We start from the raw sequence: 23,032 nt of genomic DNA on the forward strand, positions 1-23,032 counted from the left end.
ACCAGGCACTCGCCTCAGCATTGTGCTTTCCCTTCCCACTTTCCTCGACAACAAAGGAAGATGAATAAAGGAGGATTTCCCACCCTGCAGTGCAAAGGGAAAGTTGGGAAAGCAGTAGGAGCTATGACCCCAATGTCTAAATCTCACCAGGTGTGAATCTGTAATGAGGCACCTAATGAACCGTGAACATCACTCAGACACGGGATTTTGATTCAGAGATCGATTTGATTCACCGAGAGAGTCTTAAGATTAAAAACTCAATAATATCCCAATTTTCAACTTCAGCTCTATTGATGTAAGTGTTTAATTAAGGAGGAGACATGCAAATATTTGATTACATGCCCCACCGATAGATCTTTAAACAAGAAGATCTGGTAAAAGGACGGTCTGAAACACAGTCGGGAAGTTCAGAGTGGCTAAACATATTACTTACAACACCACTACACTGTAAAAGATGAGTGTTTATGCTTCCACATGCTCTCAAAACCTGATGTGTAGACGAAGCCTCTTAGCTGGGTCAGGGAGGAACAAAAGACCTTTCAAGGTGCTCACTCTGCTATGTGTTCATGTTTATGGAGGAAAAGGATAAAAATGCTTATATGACTAAAAGGAAGCAGCTGTACCCACCCAGTCCTGCTCTCCTCCACACCTGGACGAAGCAGAGCTCCACCCGTCTGCCCGCAGAGGGACTATAACGGCTCCTCTCAGGCAGCTGGAGGAAACAGGCACGGCCTGACTTCCTGTGCCCCAACACCATTCCCCTGACTTGAGCTCTGTTTTATCATTTCTTATCCATTCCCATGGGAAGCAGCACTTTCCACTTTTTAGACTTGGTCCTCTGCCTCTAAAATCAGTCTTTCCTGTGAGTCTGATCCAGGCTCCCCCAGCGCGCGGCTCTTTCCTTCCTCTCCAGATTGTTCTGTGACGCATACGACCACTTTCCTGCCGTGATATTGCTGAAGGAACGGATGGTGTCAGGTTTCATGTTGCCTGTCATCCTGACCTGTATATATCTTTTTGTCCTGCTGTAATAGTGTAACATAGTATAGTTTGACCTCTGTGTTGGTTGTCCTTCTGTCACTTTAGCACTGGGTTTGCAGTGGCCACGTTGACGTGCAGCCTAATAACCCGTCAGTAATCCAACTGATAGCTCAATTGGAATTAAAACAATTTCTTGTATATAACCTGAGACATACGTTGACATACGGCAACAGTGGATTCAATCCAAAAATCCACAGGTTACCGTCTGTCTGGTGTTTCACATGTTTTCCCAGAGTCCATATTGGTTTCCTCTGTTTTCTCCCATCTCCCAAAACGACTGCTGAGTGGATTGGCTATGCTAAATTGCCCCTAGGTGTGAACGTGTGTGTGAATCGTTTCCCTGTAATGGACTGATGTCCCATCCATGGTGTATTCCCGCCTCATAACCGGTGTGCCTGGGATAGGCTTTGGATCTACCACACCCCAAACCATGATGAAGCGGTTAGTGAATATGAAAACGAAGCAAGCCTATTGAAAACTCTACCATTTAACGCTAGCTGCTTGTTCCACTCGACAGAACTCAAAAGAATCTCACTGCTGTGGAAGCATTGACTGACAATTAATAAATGGTGATGTTTGCGTTCACATAAATTACATCTAATGTACATGCAAACCAACTGCAGAGTTGAAGAGAAATATATAACCAGATATGTAACTGGAATCTGCGATCAGAATTCATTCAGACGGACGCATGGTAATGTCAGTGTGATGTACGCCAACTAGGTTGACTTTAAACCAGTTCAGTCCTTATTTTACGTTGGAGTCAGTAAAGTGGTGTATTTGTATTTGTAACCAGTAGCCTCACTCTCCATCTTTGGTGACATTCAACATTATGTTTCTGCGCCACAGACATATAATCGCAGCATCAGACCACAGTGTTTATTAGAAACTTGATTTGTGCCCTACTGACTCCAGAGCTGTTGTGTTTTTTAGGTCTGATGGTCTGGTTAGTTTCAGTATTGTGGCTGCTTCTGACAGAACGTAGCCCAGTCGCATTTCATCACTAGTTTTCATGTAAACAAATTTGCAGCCAGAATCTTTATTGCTTGGTGGTTGACACTGAAACTCTTGTCAGATACAAAAGACAAATTGTGCAGCACTGCTCTCAGGAATGCTCTCTTTTCATTCTCCTTTCTACTTTGATCCAAACCAGCGCTTTTATCAAGTAATCGCACCTCAACACTTGAAGCCAACAACAAGCGCTCTGTATTGTTCTCAGCTCCCTCCATCTCTCCATCTTGCTTTGGGTGAATAAAGGCAGCGGTGTGGAGCTGCTAGTTGTGGTATGCTGGTCCAAACAAGAGGCCTAGTCATATGATGGTTCCCAGGTGACCAGCTGCCATAACCACCAGTGCTGATCCCCCACCCCTTCCTATCCCTGACACCACCACCACAAAAAAAAAAAAAAAAAAATGCTCAGAGTTTTAGCGTTTGTTACTGCTGTCTTTTAGGAAAATACATACATTCATTATGAGTTGTCTTTGAGGCCCAGACTGCAGGTCTGGCAGAACTCGTTATGCACATCATGCGAGTGTGTGTGTGTGTGTGTGTGTGTGTGTGTGTGTGTGTCTGTTTTGACAGATTTACAGTCTCATGGGAAGCTAGGTGCTTCTGTTTTTCCCAATCCATAATGTTTCCCAATCCAAACTTCCAACTTCCTGTTCCACTTGAAGAGATGCATCACTATTTTTATCGTTCCCCCCATTCTTTTAAAACTTGCACTAAATCATAAACTTTCCAGCTTGTGTCCTTTTCCATTTGGGCCAGGTTTCCCCCTAAACTCATTCTATAAAACGGTAGCAGCATATGGAAAATCACTTTCCAAGATAAAACTCATCAGGTCCATAGTATGAGCTTGAACTTTTCATGTATAGACTAGCCGCTCTGTCTTTTGATCGATAGAATAGCAGCTGCAAAGCAAATCACAGGTTTATACTAATGGGTTTGTTTTAATGCATTATTGTCTCTATAGTAGACTTGTATGGCAGATGAGCCGCATAACCTAAATGTATACCAAATCCTACATGAATTTAAAGAATTGTTGTTATTTAACAGAGAAAATAATTGAATCATTGATGTGGAGAGGTTTCTGTAAACAGACATTTATTTGACATGTATGGAAGGAGTCACCAGTGTCAGCACACTGTAACTATAGTCAATATGTAACTATAGTCAGTATGTTTTCCCACCATGCAAGAGACTTCAGGACAAGATGTTTTTTGTTATATTAACTTCAAGAGAGAGAAAAATGAGAGGCTGGTAAGTCATTGTCTCATGGACGTTGCACTATAATAAATGGTTAAAAAGTACAATGTGTTGTTCATTAATAATTTTTTATAATTTAATTGTTGCCAAATTGCTGTGGTTTACTGTATGAGGGGGAAAAAAAACATTTAAGAAGTGTTATTATAGGAAAATAATCAACTTTGTGGTGGTGGTATCAGTGGCATGAGCTGGGCTTCATCACACCATAACATACCACCAAGCTTTTTATTCCTTACTCTCAGTAAAGACATCAAGTCCGGGATTTTCAATGTCAAGGGCAGATGGAATTCCTGCACAGAAGCTCAACAAGTGTATTTGAAACGTCAAACAGCATCGTCTGTCCAAATGTCGCTTATAGTGTCAGCGTTTCTGAAGTCCAATGGAATCTGAGGGCTTGGAGGTTGTTGGGGGTCGGGGGTGATTGAGTGCCTTATCGAGGCAGCAGATGGCCACTGGGACCAAGACACACACACACACACACACACACACACACACACACACAAAGGATTCAGCAAGTGGCACGTAGCCATTCAGGATATTCAGATCATCTTGTCTGAGAGGGGATGGGACAGACATCTTACAATGCTCTCGTTCCGCCTTTCTGCGATCCCTGACGTTTGAAACCAGGTCATCTCATTGGCTGCTTCCGTGCAGCCACTATCTGAAAAGGTTCCTGTGCTTCAATGCATCACACTGCTTTAATATAATATGAAGCAACAATACGCCCCGTTTGAGTAGCATCCAGTCGCCTGTTTCATTGAGCACTCTGTGTATGCAGCACAGGACGCTTTCATTCACACAAGCTCACTTGTGGGTCAGAGGTCACGGATGTGTTCTGAGGAAGGATGGGTGTTGGTTTGCTTGGCTGCAGCTGCCTTCTACAAGATAGAAGAACTCCCTCAGCAGCCATAGACAGGCCCTTCAGTTACTAATAAAACAGCGACAAAAGCAAAATCCAAATCAGCGAACAGAAACACAACTTGAACATCCAGTGTTTTCATGACAGCATCACATTGAGCATTGTTTGGAAGTATCCCGTTACCCTGCAGCCATTATGGTTACAGTCGCCAGAAAATGAATGAAAATTGTTTGGAATTTCCATGACCAAAAATAAACAGTGGGTCAGAATGAAGTCTGTTCTTGTAAAGCCTTGTAGCGGTACGTCATGGAACGCGGCACAGCCAGAGGAAAGCATGAGCGATGTTTGGATTTGGGATGAGGAGGAGGAGGAGGAGGTGGTGGAGGATGAGGAGGAGGAGGGGGTTCCCACCGCACGGCACACACACAAGGGCTGGCTGTGTTTCTGACACACGCTCCTCCCTCATCTGTTTCCCCACAGATGAGCAAGCAAGACCGCAGGACAGCTGGAGAAGAGAGAGACAGAACGTTGGAGGGAGAAACAGGGAGGAAGAAAGAAGAGACCCAGAACAGAGAACTGAACGAGCGGAGGATCGCACAAAGGATCACAGGGAATGGTAACGACACCGAGAGGACTGTTAGGAGGACGAAACGGAATGAGCAGTAAAGGAATATGAAGGATTATTCTTGTTTATCCTGAGGAGCAGCATCACAACTGGTAATGGAAACTTGTTACTTGTACATCTATGTATTGTTTTATATTCAGTATCGGTATCAGGCTGATGTGGAATAATGGAAGGAAAAAAGAATGAAGCTAATATGATGCTATACTAACATGGTGATTATTTTTTATGTCTACTTTCTACCATTACGTTTTTTACTGGGAACAGCTTGGCATTATTAAGTATTACACTAGCATGGTTTTTTATTTTAAATTGTATAATTTTGCATACATTTGCACACATTATTACAGGTTTGAATAAAGAAAAAGCTGCAGTTTTGTGGGCATCATGGTGATGGCTGTGCACTTCTTCCTGTATGGTAGTCAAGTGTTTGAGCTATTTTGAGTATGTTCATTTTAGATGATCATTTTAAGTGAAGTGTTTCGATTAAAACCCATTCATTGTAAGCTTAGACGTTAAAAATATTGTTGATATTGGCTGACACTGAAAGGTTCAGCATTGGTATCAGTATCAGAACTGAAAAAGTCTCTAGTTATTATGTGGATTATGTAATCTGAAAATGCAAAAAAAAAAAAAAAAGACAATCACATCCATAGCACTTCCAGGTCCTCAACATTGTCATTCTCTTTAGTCTTACAGGTCAGAATGGGAAACACAGACAGCCAGCACAGCAGCTTCATCATTCCTGGCAAGTCACGGCCGTGCTCGCTGAAGTTGCACTCGTCCAAAGAGGAAGTCATCTCCCCCCATAGCTGGTGGAGGAACACAGAAGGAGCGTCAGCCTCTAAGACTCGTGGGTCCTCCAGAAACTGCCTGAACCAGCACAAAGTTAGCCAGCCATACGTCTCCTACCACTATGACTACATCGATGGACAGCATCCCGGCTCTCCGCAGAGCAACGAGTGGGACCATGGGCCACTCCTGGAACGTGGGAATTGTTGTTACGCTCACACTTCAGTAATAAGCTCTAATTCCGAAGTTCCTCAAAAAAAGAGCAGTCCCAAGGTGCTCTTGAGTGGGGATGGAAGCTTGAGGGTGGAGTTCACCAATGGGAGGAGAGGTCTGGACAGTGAGATCTGTGCTGCACCCATGGACTCGACCTTGAGGGACAGCAAAGGTTCCTCTATCAGTTCTGAGGAATCCTGGTATGACTCTCCATGGGGTGCTGCCACAGAGCTCTGTGACAATGTTTTCACAACAAACCAGCCTTCAGATGACAGCAGCGGCTACACTACACTCTCCTCCACCCGTACCGAGGATATCAGCTGCCCTCCTTCCACTATGGAATGCCATGCAGATGAGATCCTGTGTCAGGGGACAGGAAATGGAACCACTGGCTATATCACCTGTTCTCCTGGATGCACAGAGGAGGACAGTGGTATTGGAGACTCAGTTTTACTCCACACAGAGCAGAAGGATCTTGGACTGAACTCTTTCGGTAATGTTTACGCTAACCCGAACTTGACCGGACCTTTTCCCACGATTGGCATCCTTCCTGAAGACCAGGTCCAGGATGCTCCTGACCTCAATTCCACTACTAAGGAAGAGAGAAAAGAAAACCAACCTTTCACCTCTCTCACACTGCCTTGCAGAAAATCAGGTGGTGGTGATGTTAATTCCAGAAAGGACTCGCTGAAGAGCCGGATCCGCCGCATTAGCGACTGGACCGGAAGCCTGAGCAGGAAGAAACGGAGGCTACAGGTGAGAATAAAAGGCTACGAAGAGCAGATGTGTTTGTGCAAAGGCAAAACACCTCCACAGTTTGCCCCTTTGTGCTTTTTATCTGCTCATTCATAGTGAATTGTTCATACATAGTATCAGATGAATGCAGGTTTCACATCTGCATGTAATTTTGGCACAATTTCAGACTACGCTGGGTAGGTGTAAAGTTGCTTTAGAGATTAGTTTTGGAATTTCTAACTTATCAGATTTGCATGATTGGATATACAGAGACAAGAGTCATATTTGTAGTCAACCATTATTGAAATTGACCCCTTTTTAACACTAGCAAAATGTGTGAAACCCCACTTAGATTCCTCGCAGTGTAGTGCTGACCTTGTCGCACAAGTGTGCATTAATGTTTACACTTCTCTTTAGCACTTCACCGTGTAAGTCAGTGTGTTTTTCATCAACCTGCTCTCAGGAGCCCTCAGAGACCTTCAGCAGTGGTGTGGATGGTCTGGTGGGTGACCCCAGTGTTCAACTGGTGGGTGACCCATGCTGGAACCTCTTGAACAGCCAGACACGCTCGGCCTGCTCTCTAACAGAGCCATATACTCAGCAGAACCAGAATGTCTACGAGAACTTCATGCAGGAGCTGGAAATGGGTGATGCTCTCCAGGAATGGGAAGAGGTCGAGGGCGAGCAGGTTGAGAGCAGCAGTGGGTCTCTGAGCTCTCTGGAGCAGATGGAGCTGCTGTTTGAGAAGGAACAGGGAGTGGTGCGGCGGGCTGGCCAACTTGCCTTCAAACCACTCATCAGCCTGCATAAAGAGCGCAAACTGGAGCTGGTGGCACGCCGCAGGTGGAGGCAATATTGGGTCACGCTTAAAGGTGAGTCCGACTCTGTCCATTCCAGCAGATCTGACTATAACATAACTGTAACAGTTTTAAACCAGCTCCAGTTTGGTGCAACAGAAAAGTGTTCACCCTAATGTCAGGCGTTTGAATCGTGATGACGCCACAGCTATTCATGGCCCGGAGTCACAGGGACCAAAATTGACTATGTACTCTGGGTGGGAAGGATGGCATTCTTTTTTCCCCTGTGACATGCTAGTCTTAACCCTCCCTGGTTGGTAGCTGTCGTCTTTTGGGAACAGCCAGCTAGTGGGTTTGAACTGGCAAATTGGAAGAAAATTGTGGAACCTTCTGATTATTGTACAGTCATAACAGCACCATCATTTCCGGTAACACACTGTTCTGTCCTCCAACAGGCTGCATGCTCCTTCTGAGTGAGGCTGATGGGAAGAGCTGCCCAGAGCAGGAAATGTCCCCACGCTATGTCCTGCTTGCTGAGGACAGCATTGTCCAGGCCGTCCCTGAACACCCAAAGAAGGAAAACGTTTTCTGTTTGAGCAATGCTTACGGAGATGTCTATCTTTTTCAGGTTTGCATTTACATTTACAGTATTTGGCAAATGCCCATATCCCAAAGTGACTCAAAGGATCTTTGGATCCGCTAATCTCTACATGTACCTCTCTCTTATATAGATCCATTTCAAACCTAGATGTACTCGTTCTCTTTGATACATCTTAGTATTTTTTAGTCAGCACATACCATAGAACATGAAGTATCCTGATGTCTTATAATAGATAAAATTGTGTGCTAACTTGTTGCAGCTTGGTGTTCAGAAACCACATTATACCCAGGAATGCATTTTATGTGTTGCTGTTCTAGCTCATAATGACTATGTTGGTCTACATAATATGTTCCCTCATTGCCAGTTTCATAACTATATCTTGGTAAACTGCATGGTAATGAAAAATTGGCAGCACATGTCTGAACTGGAAGGTTATGTATATTCGTCTGTTTGGGTTGGGTTTTTTTTTTTCATTTGGCTGTATAACTTTTGTTTTTTCCATGTGAGGAAAAGAAAGCCCTATTGTATTAACCACTCCAGTTTTCTGTCTTAAAGTCACCCAGAGCTAGTCTATAAGTCCATAAAATTTGCTTCGCTACTGAATAATGAATTGCTTGATGTAGATGTTCTACAATGGAAAGATCATTACATAACAGAAAATAAGGCTACGCTATAACCTTCATTAAGAAAATAAGGCTACACTTTAACCTTCACCAAGAAATCCAAATCCAGTGTGAAAATGAGATATTCCCCCAATTCTACTTGCCCAACCCCTTCCCTTGGTAAATCAGTGTTACATGGCCTGAATTTGCTAATTGGAACCTAAAAGGCTCCTTTGGGGTAAAGGAGAAAACGGCTTTAAGATTCGATCAAGGACTCCAACAGAGGAAGATGTTAAAAATAATTGGACCATGGGGTTAGAGTCAGAGTTGAAGGGGTGCTAGTGTTGGACGCTGTACTGTATACTGAAAGAGAGCTGACTATAATCTGACTATAATGGGTTATGTGAAGCCCACATGGCCATCCGTAACCCACTTGGCTGTGTTTCTCCTCCTTCAGGCCTTAAATCAGACAGATGTGGAGAACTGGGTAACGGCCATCCACTCAGCCAGTGCTTCACACTTGGCCAAGCGTCAGGGCAAAGAGGACACAGTGCGGCTGCTGAGGAGCCAGAGCAGAGCCTTGCTGCAGAAGATCGACATGGACAGCAAAATGAAGAAAATGGCTGAGCTGCAGTTGTCTGTCATTACTGACCAGAAGAACAGGAAGGCTGTGGAAGGGCAGGTTAGGATCATGGAAGATATTTTTTAGTTCATGCCCCTTTACTATAGATTTGGTAGGTGTAAGGTATAATCAGAAGGAAGTCAGGAAGTTAATATGTCTTAGAATAAATATCCAAGTGGATAAAACTGCACTGAAGTTCTTACTAACACCTTACACCTACACCTGACATGTTGACAATGTTATTTTCTTTCATTTGTCACAAGTGGTTATCAAGAGCCACACTTAACCTAGATATTCCTAAGATGTATTGTTGTCAGTCAGATTTCATTATTTTGCATTGCATCATTGTAGATCCAGCAGTGGGAGCAAAACCTGGAGAAGTTCAACATGGAGCTTTTCCGCATGCGCTGCTACCTGGCCAGCCTGCAGGGCTCCGAGCAGCCCAATCCCAAGAACCTGTTAGCCGTCGCTTCACGTCAGACAAAGATAGCGCTCGGACGTCTGGGGATTTTCTCTGTCTCATCTTTCCATGCTTTGGTGAGTAACAATAAGCACTTATTGCACTAAAGTGGCTTTAGCCTAACTAGGACATACACTAGTGTGTGTGTGTAACTAGGACAGCACAGTGTGTGTGTATATAAATATATATATAAATAGCAAGTTGATGTGATAAGACTTAACTGGTATACAAATATATATAACAAATATATATAATTTTAAAAAAGGATATATAATCCTTTTTTTTAACGTAGCTGTTGAGTATGGTCTAAAAGTGTGTGTTTACGTGTATAAACAGATGTGCACCCATGATGAGGCCAGTCTGAGGAGGCGTTCACGCTCTCAATCTCGAGCTGCACGGAGCAAGCGAGGAATCTTCTCCTCTCAGAAAGGCCTGGACAGCCTGAGTAGACGCAACCGTGAAAAGAGACAGTCTCTGTCCCAGGTAACGATGACTAATACATACTTATATATAGACATTCACATCTACAGAAAAGCAGACAAGCTTCTTCTATGTAAGGAAGCATTTTTTAATGTATATTTGAGAGCATCCTGATGCTCCCCTGATTCCATGCAGCATCACTGCTTTGGCTCAGCCACTGATTCTGTCTGTGGAAAAAACATTTGGCGTTTGCTTCTATTTTTTTTCCCCTCATCACCTGTATAAACAGATCTTTACGAGTGAGTGCTAGGCCGTGCAACAGTGGCATGTTTCTGAAGCCCCTTTGTTTTAATTCCGGTTGGTAAATCTGTTCAAAAATGTTGTTTCTTGGAATGCACGTTAACACTGTTTAAAAGACTTGACCTACAAACTTCCCTCCCAACTCGTTTTTCTCTCTGTGTTTAGCTTCCAGAATTTAATCTGGATAATTACTAAGGCATTGCTAATGTGTGTGTTGGGGTGTTGCAGATTTTGGACTGTAGTAGGGTTTAGGGAAAAGCGACGAGCAGAGTGCTCACTACTGGTTCATTACCCCAACCGGTCCGAGTGAGACCATCTTGGAGATTTAATCATTTAAGATTTTCATCACGACTCATGAATGTGGGATTATCTGCTCATGGAACTTCCTGTAATTCTCAAAATCGGCATTTATTGAGGGCTGGATTAAACGCTTTTTTTTTCAATTCAAGTTACAAGTCATATTGGATAATAATTTTAAGAAGTCAATAACACAATAATTTTGATAATGGTAGGCTGTGATTTCCACCACTGTAACAAAAAATGCAGACCACTGGACTATGAGAACCACAGGACCAGTTCACTGAACCAACCAGACTGAGTTCCTCCTGTCAGTCAGAAGACACTCAGATTCACTAAAGAAAAGAAAATAGGTTTCTGGTTTGATTGGTCTTATCGGTTGTGGTGCAACAAACCACAGCCTAAAGATCAAACACCGTGTCTAAATCATCCTTCTCTACATCACCAAGAAAGAGTGTGGATGAACACTGCTCTATTTGCAAAACAGTGAGCAATGCACCAATTCAATTCAATTCAATGTTATTTGTATAGCGCTTGTAACAATGGACATTGTCTCAAAGCAGCTTTACAGAAATATATAAACACGGGAAACAGATCTGTTTTTCAACAACTTTCACACAGTACTTTGATTAGGAAAGCATATGGTCCAATCTATAAACCAAAATCTAAAATCCAGCTTTAGAGAAGAAAGTGTGCGTATCATTTAAGTTACAGCTGTTTTGTCCACTTGCTGATCCTTCGCACAGGACAATTGCTGCTATCCTTAGCTGTCAGGTAAGTAAATGCTATTACGTTCACCCCAACGGGCAAAACAAACTCCTGCTCACATGGACGTCAAACAGCAGGCAAGTCGTTGCCGTTTACTTTAACTCAACGCAAATCATTGGCTCTAAATCCACACACACACAGCGCTCACTGCCTGAGTCACATATGATCAGAGGCGACTGCTCAGCTCTTCCAGCCGGCTAATGACCCAGAGCAGCGTAATCTCAGCCAAACGACCCCTAATAACGCACCCCTCTGGCGCGGAGTTACCATAAACCACGTGCTTAATTGCTGCAAGCTGGAGAGCAGCAGAGAAACAAAAGGTTTGTGTAAAACCGCACTGTCCGCTTAAATATCAGACAGCTGGAAAGCACTCCTGTCGTCTGAAGTCTACAGCTCTCAGCTTCAGTAACAGACAGAGGAACGGGGGAGGGGGGAGTTAGGCTGATTATTTCCAGAAGGCCATAAGGATGGAGCGGAGGTGAGTCAGTGTCACTGACCTTCCAGCAGTGCACTGCTTTAAATGAAATGCTGCATCACTCTGACTGGCTAATGCCTTTTACACCAATCACTAATCAATACACAGTGCCACCAGTCACGAATATATCTAATCTATTACTCTCTCCATCTGTTTACCCATTCATCCTTTATCCATCCGTTCATCCATTCATCCATCCGTCTAAACTACCTCTCCATTATTCATCTATTCATCCATAAATCCCTCAATAAATCTCTCCATCTAATCTAACAATCCATTCATTCATCCAACAGTTCATCCATCTATCGATCTATCCATCCATCCACTCATCCATCCATCCATCTAATCTACCTCTCCATTTATTCATCTATTCATCCCTCACTCTATCCATAAATCCCTCAGTAAATCACTCCATCTAATCTAACAGTCCATTCATTCATCCATCAGTTCATTCATCTACCTATTCGTCCATCCATCCATTCATCCATTTAATCTACCTCTCCATTTAATCACCTATTCATCCATCGGTCCATCCATAAATCCCTCAGTAAATCCCGCCATCTAATCTAACAATCCATTCATTCATCCAACAGTTCATCCATCTATCGATCTATCCATCCATGCACTCATCCATACATCCATCTAATCTACCTCTCCATTTATTGATCAATTCATCCATTGGTCCATCCATAAATCCCTCAGTAAATTCCTCCATCTAATCTAACAATCCATTCATTGAATCAGTGCAGTTCTACATCTGTCTGCTTGTCCATCCATCCATCCATCCTCTATCCACCTAATCTACCTCTTCATGTATTGATCTTTCCATCCATCCATCCATCCATGTATCTTTCCTTCCTTACTTGTGTAAGTACAGTATGTCTGAAGCTCTGAGTTCCACTCGTCAATCTTTCCAGAAGCAGTTTTCTGTTTGTGTATCAGTTGTTGATGCTGCTGTGATTCTGGCTGCGGTAGATCAGTGTGTGGTTAGAGCGGGTCTCTCGTTGAAGCGAAGATGTGGAAGATGATGGTCTACTCAGAGCCGTCCCGGCGGGCGTCTGGGTCGAGGGGAGACTGTGGCTCTCGCTTGTAGGCTGAGAGGCTGGCACATTAGCCTGCCCTCTATAAGCTGTAATTACAGCATCGCTCAGACCTTTGATTATTTTTCTCTGCAAACCTCAGAGGCCATTTCTGTTCCGATCCAGGATCTAAATAGTATCAAAAACAGCTGGCTCAGCGCTATGGTTTCTAATTAAATGCAACTCTAGAGGCCATGTTGCTTTTTTGAGCCTGAATGTTACCTTGGATATATTTTGATGTGTGTGTGTGTGTGTGTGTGTGTGTGTGTGTGTGTGTGTGTGTTTGTGTTTTTATATTGTAGATATTCGAAGGACATTCCAGTGGAACTCTTGGCCATCCACCAGCACAGAGCAGTTCAGAGGTACTACATGCATCATAGTGATGTTGTGTTTTCACTTTTCTTCGATTGTCGACATCTACACCTGCCCTCTGTAGCAGATGGGGCTGAATTTTTCTCAATTCTCATCAATTTTTATACATTCTTTTAAAGAAGGCTCTTGCTGTGCCAGGCCCAGGTGCCAGCTTGCACCATCTGACATGCTAATGCTCCTTCATAATGTGTGAAGGGGGTTCCCACCCCCTCTAATCCCCTGAAACTGGGAAGAGGAGCGGGTGGGTAACGGTGGGGGAGTACTTTTTCGCCCTTTCAAGGCTTGCACAGCTGTCCCAACAGCCTGCTGATCTGTTGACACTTTACTTTGCAAACAGGCGGGCTGTGTGTGTGTAGGTCTCTATAGAGGCGGAGTTAGCATTCATTTCATCACAATCCTATTGTCAGTGAATATAATGAAGCTCAAACACAGGGATTCTCATGATACCAGCTCGACATGTTACACCTACATTGCAATTTTAAACATGCTCATTTGGGATATAATCCAAGTTGCTCTGAACAACAGTTGGCTTTTGATGAAGGCTATGAAATTTCCAATACGCCATAATAGCACGCTTCAACACGAAGCTCAGTTACTGTTACCAGCCAGATGATGATTATTTTCCTATAACTGTTTTATTCCTCTTATACAACAGCAATTTCTCAACGATCACAACGTTTCCTTTATTAACAGTCGACATCCTGTACTTTTTATCCATTTATACATCTGCAAAACAAGTTAGTTCCTCTTATCGCTTATGTTATGACCGTATGTTGCACATTTTCTTACAAATTTTCATTCAATAAATAACATTCTGAGGAATTCAATTACAGGCATACGCATGTCTGTATATGTAGATAAAGAATTAAAGACATGCTGTAAAGAATTATTGTAATTAATTGTACTTGGGTCTTCCTCAGTCATCTCTTGCTCGTCTCCAGATGGATCAGTATGCAGCTGCAAGGCTGTTGACCAGGGCAAAGAAATATGATCATGTCACCCCAATTTTAGCATCGCCTCCACTGGCTCCCGGTCCAGTTTAGGATCCAGTTTAAGATTCTGTTGTTTGTCTTTAAAACTCTTAATGATCAAGCTCCATCTTATCTCAAAGATCTTCGTAAACCACAGTCATCTAGCAGATAAGATCTTCTGATTTAAAAGGTTTCTTTTGGATGTCTCTCGATCCCGTTTAAAAACGAAAGGGGGATAGAGCTTTTTCAGTCACTGCCCCTCGTTTATGGAATCAATTGCCACTGGACATCCGCCTTGCACCTTCAGTTATCAATTTTAAAACGAGGCTGAAAGCGTATCTCTTCTCCCAGGCGTTTTAATCTCATTTTTACTATTGTCTGTTGTATGTCTTTAATTGGTTTTATTCTGTTTTCTATTTTACTTTTCTTACTCTGTTCAGCACTTTGGTCCACTTTGCTGTGTTAAATGTGCTATATAAATCAAATTTACTTACTTACTTAAGAAACACCAGATAAATGTTAAGACATCTATTGTTGACAAATTATTATGAATTATACATTTCCTGAGTCAGTACAGTGGCAGTGAAGATATGCTAGAAAGGCATATCCTAACCCTAACCCTATGTAGCATAATAACTTAGTTATTTTCCGAGTTTGTTTTTTATATAGGAGCATTTCCATTCAGTAAAAGCACATACAGAATTAAACACAAACTAATAATGCATGAAATATTGCATCGCTTTAAGACACTTTTAAGATATTTTTTTTTCTTTATTTCTGTATATAATTTCCTGCCTCACCTGAACCACAGCTTGTTTTACAAAAGAAGCTTATCAGGAGTCCAAAATGTTAAAATGATTTACAAAGTTGTAAAAATGTCTCATCTTGCATTTCCAGCAGCGTCTGGACGCTTTTCCCAAACTGCATCCCACAGCGCCACCCGAAGGCAGAGTGTGGGACTGTGGCTTTGAGAGCCTATTGTGTGTGTCCATGCCTGACAGGCAGGTCCTCAGCGTTCCTGTCAGGCAGGATTTCCTTGTAGCTGATGTGCTCGCCTCAGCCTGCAAGGTACATCATCATCTTATTAACTTTCAGAAACGTTTAAAGGGTCTGAATCGGCCCTGTTCATGAATCTGCGTGAAGGATGGCTGGGGAGAATAAAATGAGCTTAAAGCTATCCGAACCACCGTTTTAATTACACCAAAGCTTTCGATAATTAAATATGCGTCCTGTTTAATAACATGGCTCTTATCTTTCCTGGTCTGTTAACTAGCAAACTGAGGACGTCTCTTCAGGTTTTATAGCAATGCGACTGGAATATATATTTGATCTTTATCTCAATAATTACCAACGTAATTAATTTCGTTAGAAATAGATCCCCAAATATCTTCCCATGCTTAGTGATCCTCCTCATAGACTGGAGATGTCATTTAAGTTGCATATTGATTTGAACTGAATTACTGAATTGTGATATCTTTTGATAATAATATTTGTATCAAAAGCGTTCGAGTTGTTAGGTGGAATCAGTTAACGAATCACACGCATGCATGTTCTGAGGACTAAATACAGTATTCTCATAGCAATAGAAAAACTGTACCTGGCAACATTGAAATTGCGTAGACATTTGATGCTAATAAATCATTTCTTTTCACCAAAAAACAGCTTTAATTTCAAGAAAAGGATCTTTTTTAAATTGCATCTAACAATTTACACCGCTCATCCTGCTGAAAAGTTTACACCCCCCTGGCTCTTAAAGTATCGTGTTGCCTTCTTGAGCATCAGTGAATGTTCGCACCTTTTGTAATAGTTGTGAATGTACGAGTCCCTCAGTCGTCCTCAGTGTGAAAAGATGGATCTCGACATCATACAGCCACTGCTGGAAAGGGGTTAAATATGTAGAATATGCTGGAAAAGCAAAGAATGTGCAGGACCTGGAGGATTTTTCTGAAGAACAGTGGGCAGTTTAACTGCTCAGGACAAACAAGGGACTCAAAATATAAAAACAGTATAACGACACACAGTATTAAGAATCAAGGGTATGTAAACTTTTGAACGGGGTCATTTTTATAAATTCAGCAGCTATTATCTTGTCTTGTGAATATATGTAACCATCTGTTATGTGAAATAGCTTATTCAGGACGGAATGGATGGATGTGTGTGTGTCTGCGTGTGTAGTTGAGGCAGCTGGACCCGGCGCTGTATTATCTGCGTACAAAGAGACGTTCAGGCCCAGATGTGGAGATCAGCACTCCAGCAAACTCAGACTTACTGAGAGACCTGGTGAGCTTTACGACACACTCAGACCCTTGATTATTACTATAATACACATCTGGATCACTCAGGACTGTCTTTCCAGATCTGTTTCCTTTATGTGCCTCTACATTCGGATGCAGCTGCCGTTTGCAGATTATCCTGTATTTAATACAGTCGCGGTTTTGCTTGTCTTGTAGTGTTGCGTGATCTTGTAGACTTGATGTTCACTCCCTGCTGTATACGTGTAAATATGGGATAACCATCAGTGGATCAGTAAAGTGTGTTCTGCATGCCACGTGTAACTTTATTCTTCTAACTTTATTCTTGTGACGCTTCTGTCATCTGAACAGGTTTACGACGAGCTTGAAGTTTGGCCTCTCAACGTGTTCACTTTAATGATTTCACGTCCAGACACGGCCATCGATTTTGGTGAGTGGTTGGTGTTAGATTTGTTATTTACTGGTGTGTTTTCACATTCCAGTGTATTATGATGTACACAATACATGATCTTAGATACTGTTGTGAGACTGACTTGAAATATCACAAGGTGTGAGTGGTAAATACGTTCATAACATGAGTGTGTGTGTGTGTGTGTGTGTGTGTGGGCAGGATTCGCAGTGACAGGCCATGTGGATGGTTTGAGGAGAAGTCACATCTTCGTGAGTGAGGTGAATCCAGAGGGCCTGGCGTTCACTAAAGGTAACTCATCATGATAAAACTATCTTTTACAACGGTCATAATAATAAAATAATAGCAATTGTTTTGGTCAAAATCTCAATATGGTTGAAGTAAGGAAATAAAAATAATAATTCAAGCCATAGACAAATTCAGTGTTTAGCGTCTACTGTACAGATAAAGACACTTGGCTAAAAGGCTGATGGACTTTGGTTTACAGTGCAGGTGGATCTGATCCTTCTCTGTGTGTGTAGGGCTGAAAGCAGGTGATGAGATCCTGGCCGTGAACACTGCGAGCGTCTCTACTCTGGACTTGGGCCTCATACACACCTTGTTTAGCGAGCAGACGCTGCGTCTCGTCCTCCGCCGTGAGGAAAGCGTGTCAGATGAGCAAGGCAGTGTGTGGCCAGGGTGTGACCCCGGCGACCCATACGGACCCTTTCCACCATCCAGCGCACCCTACTGCCCCCCTCCACCCTCACACAGCACACAGACCCAGTTCAGCTCATCAGGTACAACCTCACAAGCTTCTTCTAATGGAAGTGCCCAGTCATTCTGTGTTCTATGGTTTAATGTTCATTTGATGAACGTTTTGAGGCCACAGAATAAATATCTAATCCCCATGAATTGTGTTGTATTTCTTATGAATCTTATGAATTCTTATAAATTTATGCCTTATTCCCTATTGAAGTAAAGTGTAATATTATCCATCTTCTCTATGCTTAGGTTCCTGTGCCCACAACAGTGTCGTTCATTTCTTGCTGTCTCACTCGTTTTAAAAATACAACAGTCGCTACGAGTGAAGTATTTCATGAACATAACGTGGCCTTGCTCTATGAATTTGTGACCGCAGCTTATTAAACCCTAAGCCACCATGTCACCTCAGCAGCTCTGTAACTCTGTACATTTGGAACGAGAGAAAAACTAAATGAACCGCCGTTAGAGAAACCAGATCAATGCGAGTTAACACCAGTCAAGTGCACTTACTCTCCAGCCGGCTGTAGGCTCCGTCCCTAGGGCACGCGTTCAGAGAAACACAATATTTAACAAGCTGACTGCTCCATCTGTCGTACCTGGAGTGTCTCTGTCTCACTCACCGTTGCAGATGTTTTCCCTGTTTTCTCTCCCAGACGGCTGTCGGTTCCTGGAGGTTCCTGCCGATGCAGCGGTGCCCCTTTCAGGGGACGTCTGCGATAAGGCCGAGCGGTGCAGAAAGGTAAGATAGAGGAGTGGAAGGTGTGGGAGGAGGCGAGGGCTGAAAGGGTGCCTGGTGATGTGGGGATTATTTTTAGTCGTAAAAGCCGGGTGAAGCATGCCAAGAGAAATTCCAGATTTCTTCCTGCATGTTTGGCTCCGTGAGATAGTAGGCTTGGTCTCAGTTCACATTCTGTGAAGCGTTATACGAGTGTTCTGGAGAAACATCAAGTGGACACAATTTTACCTTCAACCATGTTTAATGGTTTCTTTAGGTTTGGTCTGCAGTGATGAAGTTAATGTCGAGAACAGAATGGAAAGGAAGTCTCTGTCTCACCCAAATGTTTGCCTCAAAACCTCACACTTCAAATGAATGATGTCACACTTAGATGTCATTTTTTTTGCAGAGCATCCGGTTCTTCAGTGATGACACGAAGACTTTCCGATGTGCTTTAGGATGCAGTGAGGCTTAGGGGGCGTTCACACTGGCAGTTTAGTTCGAAACAGAGCAAATTGGTAATGTGAAATCTGTCATGCGGACCGGGAAGCGCACCGCGGTACCGAACCTTGTAGGAGGTGGTCTGAGTTCGGGTTGGACGGGAACTGTGCGGCGATTCCCGTGAACGAGAACGCAACTTGTAATCGGGTTCGCGCGTGTTTTAGCCGATGATGACATCATTAGTTTCCACACACCTGAACTATGAGTGGCAGGGGAATGCTGTGGGACACAGAAGAGGTCCACTGCTGCGCATAATAGCACCAAAATAATTTAAAAAGGCTCAATTACGGGGGGAACGCATCGTGTCGTTCATGCGCGTTTGTGATGACGTAAGATGAACGCAAATGCTCCAGGGTTCGATACTTAGAATCAATGCTGCGGGGAGCACCGGGAACCGAGTGTGATTAAACTATAAACATGGACAAAACTAAACTCTAAACTCTGATCTAAATTCTCTGCCACCATTCATTTAAAGGCCAAATTCTACCAGAACACTGGATATAATAATATAATTCCAATATAGCTGAACCCAAATCCGTAAACATGGACCAAACCCCCGCCTTACAATTTTAGAGAATCGTTTATTCAAAAAGCACGTATGATTTATGCATGTGTTTACTGAAAAGATTAGAAAGACTTTCAGTACATGGTATGACTTGGTATGCATGAGGCTTACGCAGCGCCGCGTGACACATGTACTGCGTTCCGTCATTCATCATCAGTCACTGCTTTATCCTGGTTCGGGATCACGGTGGATTAAATGACTAGTTCGTTTACATGATGAGAAATACAGCCAATCACGGGCAGGTACAAGCAACAATAACCGCAGGAGTGGACGGGATTAGCAGGAATTCTATTAGGAGCTAAGATTAAAAGAACAGTCCCATGCACAAATATCTCTTACACTACAAGATGGGAATGAATTACTTAATTAAGCTGCATAGCCTTGAATAAGAAGAGAAGGTTGTCCTTCATCATGCGATTGCATGTGTAAAATACAAAAAGTGTTATTTGACCAGATGTGTAACGTAGCATACATACCCCCTCAGTAAAAAAAACAACAGCAGCTCTTTAAAGAGAAGTGTGTGTGTGTGTGTGTGTGTGTGTGTGTGTGCACCAGCATGATATTTGCTAGTATTGGTGTGTGTGTGTGTCTTTGTGTGTGTCTGTGAGTGAGCATTAGCTCTGCTTTAGTGGAGTGTTTATGTGCCGGCATTTTAGCATGACCTTTTTACAGAGTGTGCCTCTGGATTTATAAAAATGATACTTTAGAGAAATGTTTCTGTTATTTATAATGGCTGTAATTATCCTGTCTGCAATCAGAAGGAAAGATTGTGCTGTAGGATGAATCACTGCAGGCAGAACACGTACACACACACACACACACTTTAAATGCTAAGAGGTTTATACATTTTTACGAATCTATTTTCTATAGCTTGCACTTTTTGTGTGTTGTGAGTCTGTTTTTTCCTGTAGTGTTGAGAACAGCTTTACATCACAGCACAGTGGCCTCCCCCCAGGGGATTTATCAGTTTGTCAGCACTTTAATACTCTGTGGCAGGACAGATTATGGTGATAAATGGCTGGAATTCTCAATACAGACTTTTTTCGTTTCTTTTTTTTTTTTACGGCGCACTGAACGTGGAGTGTGAGTGTGAGATAAAGCTTCAGTAGCACATTTACATTCTGTGGATTGTGCCAGACTGCATTCATAAAACAAACTGAAGCAGAAAACGGACACTAAATGACTTTTGTAATAAAATGATGGTACATGTTACCTCAAGAAAGATTAGTTATAGCATGATGTAAATTATTATTATTGTTATTATTATTATTAGTAGTAGTAGTAGTAGTATTAATATTACAGTTCACAGTATCATATGTAGCGATGTCTATTTCTCATGCACCACTGAATAGCTTTGTTACTTAATCAAAACCATCCTGATTTTGACTCTCATACACTCATAGACTGATTCTCCTCCATTTCATTTACAGAATGTGACGCGAGCGTGCCCGCTGTACCAGACCTACCCCGAGGATGAAAGCCTTGCCGCGGAGGGCTACAGGAACCCGTACTCCACTGAGAGCGGCACTGCAAGGGGCAGCCCACGCCACATGACCATCACAGAGAGACTTCGCAAGGTCATCCAGGAGCTTGTGGACACCGAGAAGTCCTATGTGAAGGTACATCATGTGTCCCAGCTTCTTACAGAAGACCTGTGTATGTTCTAGTAGTCGAAAGACAGGGCAGTTGGACATGTGGTTCAGTCCTGAAGATTTATAGATGAAGCCCCAGTTTGGAGAAATGTCTATAAGATTAGAATGTAATCTTATAGATTAGATATAGATTATTATTCTGTTTTCTTTTACTTTTCATCCCTATCCAGTTTAATATAAGGCTTAAACATGGACACATACGATATATGATTTGGCCTGACCATGACTGGTCATGTGGTCCTTCCCTAAACTGTTGCCACAAAGTTGGAGGCACACAATTGTATAGGATGTCTTTGTATGCTGGAGCATTACAGTTTCCTTTCACTGGAACTAAGAGACCCAAACATGTTCCAGCATGACAATGTCCCTGTGCACAAAGCGAGCTCCATGAAGACATGGTTTGCCAGAGTTGGAGAGGAAGAACTCGAGTGTCCTGCTCAGAGCTCTGACCTCAACCCATTGAACACCTTTGGGATGAACTGGAACCCCGACTGCACCCCAGATCTCCTCACCCAACATCAGTGCCTGATCTCACTAATGCTCTTGTGGTTGAATGAACACAAATCTCCACGGCTACGCTCCAAAATCTAGTGGAAAGTCTTCCCAGAAGAGTGGAGACTATTATAACAGCAAAGGGGGACTAAATCTGGAATGTGATGTTCAAATAGATTTGAGGGTCAGGTGTCCACAAACACTTGACCATATACTGTATGTAAAGAATAAAACAATGGTGTGTGCTGTCACAGGAAAGTAATCAATCATGCTGAGTTACGTCACCACTATGAAGTTTGTTATTTTCTAATACAGCATGCCCTAAAGTCTTCTATTCCTCTACTATAACACAACAATTTGACAATTATTAAAATGTTTTATTTATTAAAAAAGATAACCTTGTGCTTTTTTAATGATTGATTTATAGTTACATTTGGCTTTAATAAGAACAAAAATACAGCTTGTTACGTTACAGAGGAACCACAGACTTTCTCATGTCAAAAAAAAAAACACCTTAAGTAAAGTCCCTGTGTAAGTTGTTATTATAGAAACAGTAAAGTATTAGAATGAACACATTAATCTAAACCTGTGATTTGCCTTGCAACTGGAACTACTGTCAAAGCTGCTGTTATAGAAAATTAATCAACACCTTCTGGCCAATCAGATTTGAGAATAGACCATTTTTTTTAAAATATAGACCAACTTTTGCCTTTTGGGATGACGTTATGAAATCATTAACGCTTTGCTGCACTGTGTGTTAATCAGGACCTTGGCTGTCTGTTCGAGATCTACCTGAAGCCTTTAGAGAAAGAGACTTTCCTCAGCCGTGGAGAGGTGAGAGCCAGCCACCCTGCAGAGCTCCTCTTCACACACTGGCACCTGACACACCAAGCTGACCTATGTTGAGCGTCTGTGGCAAGCCATCATGTGCAGTTTTTGTAGCGTTTCTGACACTGTTCGTAGCTTTTAAATTGGTATGAGAGGCTGCTGAGACTGGCGTCCCATCCGGGGTGTATTCCAGGCTCTGAATCAATCACAACCCTGACCAGGACTGAAGAATGAACGGATGTATGAATGAATGAATGAATGAATGAATGGCCATCTCCATTGTCTCTTGAGTTCTGTGACAGTCGCTTACACCCTTTTAGTTCACTTAAAAACAAAACTAAACAGACAAACTTGAGGGGTTTTTTTTTCGTTGTCTTCACCTGCCATTCTCTCATCTTTTATTAGATGGAGTCTCTGTTTGGCAGCCTGCCAGAAATGCTGGACTTCCAGAGGGTGTTTCTGCAGACGCTGGAAGAGAAAACCAGCTCATCTCCAGACTTCATGACACTCCAGACGGCAGAGCAGCTCAAGGTAAGCGAGTGTGCAAACCTTGATCAGGCACACAAGCACATACTTTTATGTA

The 23,032-nt window shown here is 42.6% G+C and overlaps 1 protein-coding gene across 2 annotated transcripts in view; it reads left to right on the forward strand.

Annotated features, from left to right (window-relative positions):
- LOC128600956 (rho guanine nucleotide exchange factor TIAM2) overlaps window positions 1-23,032 on the forward strand; it is a 50,154-nt gene that overhangs the window by 22,242 nt on the left and 4,880 nt on the right. The window contains exons 1-17 of one of the 2 annotated variants that reach the window (XM_053613775.1): window positions 4,099-4,882; window positions 5,479-6,548; window positions 6,991-7,399; window positions 7,780-7,952; window positions 8,985-9,209; window positions 9,501-9,686; window positions 9,946-10,092; window positions 13,251-13,310; window positions 15,189-15,359; window positions 16,467-16,571; window positions 16,895-16,973; window positions 17,154-17,243; window positions 17,474-17,731; window positions 18,350-18,435; window positions 20,908-21,096; window positions 22,387-22,455; window positions 22,855-22,980. In XM_053613775.1, coding sequence (XP_053469750.1) covers window positions 5,493-6,548; window positions 6,991-7,399; window positions 7,780-7,952; window positions 8,985-9,209; window positions 9,501-9,686; window positions 9,946-10,092; window positions 13,251-13,310; window positions 15,189-15,359; window positions 16,467-16,571; window positions 16,895-16,973; window positions 17,154-17,243; window positions 17,474-17,731; window positions 18,350-18,435; window positions 20,908-21,096; window positions 22,387-22,455; window positions 22,855-22,980 — 3,429 coding nt within the window. In that variant the 5' untranslated portion in view covers window positions 4,099-4,882; window positions 5,479-5,492. Of the gene's footprint in view, window positions 1-4,098; window positions 4,883-5,478; window positions 6,549-6,990; window positions 7,400-7,779; window positions 7,953-8,984; window positions 9,210-9,500; window positions 9,687-9,945; window positions 10,093-13,250; window positions 13,311-15,188; window positions 15,360-16,466; window positions 16,572-16,894; window positions 16,974-17,153; window positions 17,244-17,473; window positions 17,732-18,349; window positions 18,436-20,907; window positions 21,097-22,386; window positions 22,456-22,854; window positions 22,981-23,032 lie in introns of those variants that run through there. The other variant, XM_053613776.1, reaches the window with a different exon arrangement.

The sequence above is a fragment of the Ictalurus furcatus genome, chromosome 25, assembly GCF_023375685.1.
Source record: "Ictalurus furcatus strain D&B chromosome 25, Billie_1.0, whole genome shotgun sequence".
Lineage (NCBI taxonomy): Eukaryota > Metazoa > Chordata > Actinopteri > Siluriformes > Ictaluridae > Ictalurus > Ictalurus furcatus.